Source organism: Pagrus pagrus (genome assembly GCF_965226575.1).
Source record: "Pagrus pagrus genome assembly, contig: HAP1_SCAFFOLD_33, whole genome shotgun sequence".
In the NCBI taxonomy this organism is placed as follows: domain Eukaryota; kingdom Metazoa; phylum Chordata; class Actinopteri; order Spariformes; family Sparidae; genus Pagrus; species Pagrus pagrus.
In genome coordinates, this window is record NW_028175430.1 from 101,455 (window position 1) to 109,654 (window position 8,200).

At 40.1% G+C, this 8,200-nt stretch overlaps 1 protein-coding gene across 1 annotated transcript; it reads left to right on the plus strand.

The window, feature by feature from the left end:
• The first annotated feature begins 847 nt into the window (after positions 1 to 847).
• Positions 848 to 2,024, plus strand: LOC311253698 (uncharacterized protein). Its single transcript, XM_084384193.1, has 2 exons — positions 848 to 1,469; positions 1,556 to 2,024. Exons 1-2 carry the CDS (start codon positions 1,442 to 1,444, stop codon positions 1,909 to 1,911), a joined length of 384 nt encoding a protein of 127 aa, XP_084240319.1. The 5' UTR covers positions 848 to 1,441; the 3' UTR covers positions 1,912 to 2,024.
• The last annotated feature ends 6,176 nt before the right edge of the window (positions 2,025 to 8,200 follow it).

Here is an 8,200-nt window from a genome sequence, read left to right on the forward strand (position 1 = left end):
AAACCCCGTTAGAAGGCTGTTGTTTGTAGATGATCGCCATTGTGGATTTGTGGATTGTGTAGTTAGTAGAGTATTACCACCGTTAAATATGGACCGGCAAGTGTTGCTAGCTGTCGCGGTCGATATTCTTTACCGGGATGCTGAGGAGGAAGCTGCCGAGCTGAGGGGGCATCTTCAGCGGAGGAGAGCCAGGATGAGGAGGAGGAGTCTGGAGAGACGTAGCGCTATCCTAGCCTTTGCTGGATTTGTAAGTTCTCTTTCTTCGGGAGCACTTGGTTTTCCATTCTTATTAAAGTTAACAAAATAAATATGGTACGGTTTAGAAGTATTATTATAAATATTAATGTATAAAACAGGATTAACAGGGTCCGCCCCAAACTGTTTAGTAATAGTAACGCTATAGACCCACCCCTTTCATTCATAAATTTCCTACTACTCATTCCTACAATTTGACATCTGACATTTGATATGTGATACCTAGCACCACCTACTGGTGAAATCATGGGGGGACCCAACAATTACAGGTGAAATAGAGGAGCATATTAAGTTGTATAATTTCTTTATTTCTGATATCTGATACAAGTCTGATAAGTCTTGTGTAATGAATCAAGTGAAGCTCATTTGTATAGAACACAAAACATACATTAAGTTTCATGAGAGAACTATAAATACATTTTTACAGCATGTGTTTAAATTCATCAGTCTATTCAAATATTCATAGTTGATAGTTAAAAGCAAGTCATTAATAAATAAATAAATACATTCAAATATTATTTCATAAAGTAATAAATAAATAAATACATTCAAATATTATTTCATAGTTTTACTAATTAAAAAATATTTTTTATTTTACTACAGGATCATTCTCCTCGAATGTATGCACAAGTTAACAACACTGTGCCCATCCTCTGCGCCTTCTTCTCTGAGGAGGCTGACCTCAAACCAGCCTTCAGGCTGTCAAGGGAGACCATCAATCTGTTGGTCCAGATGTTGCCCCGGCTAAAGCCACATGGCAGGAGCCACGAAATTGAGGTGGCTGTCTCTCTGTACTGGCTGGCATGTGGCACTTCCTACAGGGTCACGGCAGACATATTTGGAGGCCATGATGGGCATCCTCCACAAGGCTATCCATTTCCCCAAGCCTGAGGAGATGGAGGAGGTGGGAGCAGGTTTTGCTCGGCTGGCTGGGCATGAGGCTTTTCCGGCGTGCAGTTGGAGCCATAGATGGATGCCACATCCGGCTTGTCCCACCTGCGGAGCAGAAGAAGAGCAACAGGGGATTTTTGCATTTTTGGATGTTTACATCGGCAACACGGGGTCAGTCCACGATGCCCTTGTCCTCCAGAGGTCTCCTATGTACAAACAGTCCCTCTACTCACCAGCTGGCTTCTTCCTCCTGTGAGACGGGGGGTACCCTTGCCTGCAGCATCCGGTGGCCCTCATGACTCCCTACCGTCAACCTGTAGCAGGTGAGAGAATAAATTATTTATTACAGTTGTTACTTTGAATTTGAATTCCTGGATGTATTCTACATTACCTGTATTTTAATCAACAGGCCAAGTTGAGGCCCGTTTCAACAGGCATCACGCCAAGGCCCGCAACATTATTGAGCGCACCTTCGGGTTGCTCAAAACCCGCTGGAGAGCCATCTTCCTCCGGGCTTTGGAGATCCGGGCTCTGTTCGCCCCCAAGGTTGTTGGAGCATGCTGCATCCTCCACAACCTTTGCCTGTTAGCTGGTGACATCCAGGAAGAGGAGGAGGCAGAGGAGGATGACTGGGAGGATGAGGAAGCTGGGGGGAATGCTGCCCAAGGTCAGGAGCTGTCGGGAGTCAATCTCAGAGGCAGACTTGCTGCCGAAGAGTCTGCCCCTCAAGAGCTCCCGGCATTTCTGAGGGAGCATGATTACTAAAGAAAAACCCCAAATTCATAATCAGTTCAATAATTATTTGTAATTTTAATTAATGTTAATTGTAAATATTGTTTTGCTGATTAATTAAACATATAACAATGGTTAATTGTAAATATTGTTTTGTTGATTAATTAAACATATAACAGTTAGTTAAACATATAACAATGGTTAATTGTAAATATTGTTTTGTTGATTAATTAAAAATGATTGTATAGTTTATCTCAATTAAAAATGATTATATTATGTGTATAGTTAAACATATAACAATGGTTTGAAAAAACACCTGTAAGTAAAGTCAACCTCCCAATCAGATTTCAGTTTCAGAAGCGTTTGTTGTGACCACCGTTACAAGCCTTGGTGCCTCGATTTGTCTAGGAAGACGTTTTACCTCTCATCCAAGAGGCTTCATCAGTTCATGTTCGCTGACCAGGCTGAGACTGGTCCAAGGTCCGAGGACCAGTCTCAGCCTGGTCAGATGCGAACATGAACTGGCAAATAACTGACAGATAACCAAGTCCAGTTGCGTTTCGAATTTCTTTGAGACCACTTCATTCACAACTCAATACTCACACTATTTAATTGACAGAATAACAATAAAACAACAACAAAGAACTACATTTAAAAATTACCTACAACTACTACGTATATACACTATTTACATTTTCTCCACAAGCCTCTCAAAGAGAGACAAATACTTGTCAGCTCTCTGACTTGCTGCCCTCTCCCTCTCTTCTTCCCTCGCCTCTGCCCTCTTCTCCCTCTCTTCCTCTTTTTCTGCCTGCTCTCTCAGAAAGTCCATCAGCTGCCCACTGGCCCTGGCGGCTTTTCCCCTTCTCTGGGAGGGGCAGAGGACGGGAGGGTGACAACACCACCTGTAGCGGGGGTCAGATTGGCCGCAACTACCAGGGGCGGACTAATGGAGTGCTGCCCCTGGAGTGCGGCATCCATCTGACCATACCATGGCCAGATGGCAGCTGTCACCCCTCCTGCCTCCACCCCTTTCCCCGTTGGTGGGTCCCTAAGCTCCTAAAAAAATAAAAATTCACTGAATGAATGTTGCCATGTCCAACTTGTTTACTGAAAAGTAGATAGAATGGTGGTACCTTGTACTTTTCTTTCAGGTTATTCCACTTCTTTTGCGCCTGTTTGGGGGTGACAGGCACAGCACTGTCTCTCACAAAGACTCTGGATAAAGCACACACATTCACACAAAAAAGGACAACTTAAACATATTATTACACGTTGAGAACACGTTAACAAAGATATTACAGTGACTAACACACAAGCTGACAGAGACTACTGAATGTGATGTAGTTAGGATGATTGCACTTACATGCATGCAAGGAAGAGAATAGAGAATCACTATTCTCTTCCTTGCATTCATGTAAGTGCAATCATATTATATAGTGAATGTCTGTGTAAATACAAATACTTCATCAATAGTTATATTGATAATATATAGTTAATATTGTTAGTACAAACTAGTATATCACTTAGGTTGATAACTACACCTGTACTATTGCTGTTGCCCTTCACTTGTACTTTGTGGCACTTTAAGTCATTTTTGTTCACCAGGTTACAATTCACACTACTTATTTGATTTGTAGTATTATAAACATTTAGTTTAGCTTTATACTATATTTTTCTTTTATTCATTTAGGTTGCATCAAACTATTTTAAGAGGCTGTGAAGTCTGGCACAAACAAACACACCACCGGACCACTGCTCCTCGTATAAAAACACATAAAAAGCTTACTCACTCCCATCCGGTTTTAGACGAATTCCTCCATCTGGTGAAGAGGGCTTCGTTAGCGGCTCTCCATTTTATGAGAGCTGCGGTTTCGTCAGTTGTCCCTTGATTGAAGTTAAAACAATACAAAAATCAACCAAAATACAGGTCGTTAAACATTTGGCTAGGCTAAGTATAATCTCTTGAACTGACGTTAGTTTACATTATAATTACTCGGATATTAATTTGACGGAATGGCAGCTGTACGAATATGAATTGAAACCGGGGAGAACGGAGGAGCCTGATCCGGGGCCGGGGAGCGACTGAGCAGGAGAGGGAGACCAAAAAAAAAGACATAACATACACACACATGCGGGGCCGTAACACCATGCATGATGTACACTTATTTACGTTTGAAGGCACGGACCACAGCACCAAGCACGCAGCACGAAATACACAGACCACAGTTCGAGTGGACAGACCACAGAACGAGAGCACAGTATACAGTACACAGCATACACACACAGACCACAGCGTACCGTGTAGATAGATAGTTTATTTCGAACATGTAAAAACCAAAATTATCATGTACAAGGTAAACATAAACTGAAAACTATAAATTCTGTTTACATATCCGAAAAGGAATGGGAGGAAGGATAAACTTATTTTATTCCACCCCCTTTTAATAAATAATACCACTGAAATACTTAAAAACAATATACCCCTATTGATTATCAAACACCTGCCTCATTTCTGTACCTTGTAAAAATCATCTCCTTATTTTTAAAAAAAAACTGGTTTATGTTTGGACATTCCCTGAGCGTCCCCTCCAGACTGTTCCATACCGTTCTAGTTTCTTGAATAATATATCATGGTTTTAGGTCTATGAATATCTCAACTGTATACTCTTTTTGGTCTATTGAATTTGTTAGTTCCTCAACTGAATCGATTAATGCCAGTGATGTTGCTCTGTTCGATCTAAATCCATATTGACTTTTAGTGAGTAATTTGTGTTATTTATGAAACTGTCCAGTCGGTTATTGAAATGTTTTTCTAGAATTTAAGAGAATCTATAGTAATGACACAGGTCTGTAGTTTGTGAATTGGTGTTTGTTCCCAGTTTTGTACAGAGGTATGATCTTTGCTATTGTCATTTTGTCTGGAAATGTCTGGATCTGGGATTTCAGAATCAGAATCAGAATTCCTTTATTTGTCCCGCAAATGGGGAAATTTCTTTGTCACAGCAGCCAAAGGACAGTATCACACTTAAACAGTAATAAAAGTAAAAAATAAACAATATAATAAGACATAAGAAATAGAATTTAACTGGTATATACATAATATCTACAATATGAAATTGGTATTTACAATATGCATAGTATTTATTATTTATAATATGGACAGTGTAAGTTTAAACAGTTGGTATTTTTATTTACAAACAATAAATAATAAATATGGATATTAAAAATTGTCCAATTTGTGCAAAACAGAAAGTGTGTGGATATGTGCAGAGTTTTTTATTGTACAATGCACAGTGAGGTCTACTGGGAGCAGTGCTGGTTGTAGACTCTGACATCAGCAGGAAGGAAGGACCTGCGATACCTCTCCTTCACACACTTGGGGTGTATCAGCCTGTCACTGAAGGAGCTGACCAGTGCTGTGATAGTGGCCTGTAGGGGGTGGGACTCCTTCACCAGCAGCGATGATAGCTTGGCCATCATCCTGCTGTCTCCCACCACCTGCACTGGGTCAAGATTTGTTCTGCTAGGTCAGGTCCAACACTAACAAAACATTTATTAAAGCTGTTAACTACTTCATTCATATCGTACTTTTCAGTGTTATTGATAATAAAATACTTAGGATAACTTGATTGTTTAGAGCTATTTTTTATTACAGTCTTCAGTATGTTCCATATACCTTTAATGTTATTCTTATCATCTAATAGTTTGTATACTATTCTTTCCGAGCTCTTATAAAAAATATAAAAACAAGTTAACTAATATTATATTTTTTTTCTGCCTCCTTGATTCTCTGTCTCATACTTTCTCTGTACAGTATATTTCTCTTTTTGCAGGCATTCTGCAAACCCTTTGTGATCCAAGGATGATCAGCATATTTTAGTTTCCTATTAATTTTTATCATAGTGTTTTAAATATTTTTAAGAATTCATCATATGCACTATTTATATTATTGCTATTGTATACAATATCCCAGTTTTGCACCATTAGGTCATTTTTGAATGCCGTTATCGATACTTCTGTTCTCACTCTCCTGTACACAGTTTTATTGTCAAGTCAAGTCACAAGACAAGTCACAATTTATTTATAAAGCACATTTAAAACAACCTCAGTTGACCAAAGTGCTGTACAATTGCAAAAGCACAACAAAGTTAATCACAAACACTACAACAAATAATTAAAACAACACAAGGGATAGTAGTCAATTTAAAACAAATTTAGATTAAAAAGAGAGAATAAAAAAGGAGTAAAAAAGAGAGAGAGAGGGAAAGAAAAAGAGAGAGCCAAGATTGCTTGCTTTGCTGGGAGTGAACGCCAAGGAGAAAAGATACGTTTTTAGGAGTGTTTTAAAATGTTCAACGGACTGTGCAGCTCTAACATGGAGAGGTAGGCTGTTCCACAGCTTAGGAGCCGCGACTGAGAAGGCTCTGTCTCCACGAGTGGAGAGTCTGGACCTGGGTACTGCCAGGAGCACCTAAGTGCCCTAGCAGTGGTGTGCAACTGTAAAAGCTCAGATAAATAAGGTGGTGCCAGACCATTCATACATTTAAAAGCAATTAATAAAATTTTAAACTGAATCCTAAAATTAATAGGCAGCCAGTGCAAAGATGCAAGGACAGGAGTAATGCGCTCGCGTTTTTTCCTTCCAGTCAGCAGGCGGGCAGCCGCATTTTGAACAACCTGCAGGCGGCGCAGTGCTTTCTGGTCAAGGCCAACAAACAAGGAATTACAATAATCTAAACGTGATGTAATAAAGGTGTGAATTAATCTCTCAAATACATTTTTTGGGAGATAAACATTTGCTTTTGCCAACAGCCTTAGTTGGAAGAAGCTTGTTTTGACTATGGAGGATATCTGCTTGCCTAAAGTCACTCTCTAAAATAACACCAAGGTTCCTTGCAAAAGAATGACAGTAAAACTTAAGGGAGCCAATGGCGCCGTCACATCCATCAAGCAGATTTTGTTGACCAAATAAAATGATTTCAGTTTTGTTTTTGTTTAAAGACAGAAAATTAACTTCCATCCAAGTTTGGATATCTTTAAGGCAGTCTAGTAGAGTCTGAACAGAGGCTCGCCCATTTATCTTTAGGGGTAAATAGATTTGTACATCATTGGCAAAACAATGAAAAGAGATGTTGTAATTTCTAAATATGGATCCCAGAGGCAACATATATATCGAGAAAAGGAGTGGGTCCAAAACAGAACCTTGGGGCACTCCACAACTTAGAGGGGAAGTGGCTGAAAAATGCTGGCCAAGCTGAACAGAGAAGCTCCGGTCTGAGAGGTAGGACTGAAACCACTTAAAAACAGTGCCCCAAATGCCCACACAGGTGTTCAAACGTGACAGAAGAATTTTATGATCCACTGTGTCAAAGGCAGCTGTCAGATCTAAAAGGACCAGGACAGCAGAGTTACCAGTCAGCTGTCAAAAGAAGGTCATTAAACATTTTTAAAAGCGCTGTTTCTGTGCTGTGGCGTGACTTAAACCCAGACTGGAACTTCTCTGAGATACCATTTTGATCAATAAAAGACTGAAGCTGTTCATATACCACCTTCTCCAAGACCTTAGAAAGAAAAGGAAGCTTGGAGATGGGCCCTAAAGTTTGATAAAACTGTTTGGTCAAGGTTATGCTTTTTGATGAGGGGCTGGACCACAGCATGTTTTAAAGCAGCTGGAACACAGCCGGTCATCAAAGATAAATTCATCAGGTCCATAACACGAGGGCCAATCATATGGAAAACCTCCTTGAAAAGGCGGGGGGGGGGGGGGGGGGGGGGGTGCTGTCAAGAGGACAATAGAAAGGCCTGAGGTGCTGTACAATATCAGTTAAAGATGGGAGGGAGACTTGCTCAAAATTCTCAAAGACAGCAGGGCATATAGGAGGGACAGCAGGATCTGATGCAGACGGCAAAAGAGAGGACCTAATAACAGAAATTTTATCAATAAAGAAATTCAAGAAATCTTCACACAGTTTGGATGAAGGAATAATAGCACTGTGATCACAGGGGGTTCAAAATATTATTCAAAGTACTAAAGAGAAACTGAGGCTTATGGTTGTTAGCTGACACAAGATTGGATAGAAACTGACTTTTAGCAAATTTGACAGCATTTTGATATTTGATCAGACACTCATTTAAGATTTCTATGGAAACTTGTAGATGATCTTTTTTCCACTTTCTCTCAGCAGGTCTGCATGTGCGTCTTAACGTGCGAGTGGTGTCATTAACCAAGGCTCTCCTACTCGCTTAGAGCGTTTGCACCTAAAGGGAGCCACTGACTCTAATATGTCAATACAGGTACCATTAAACATGTCCAAGAGCT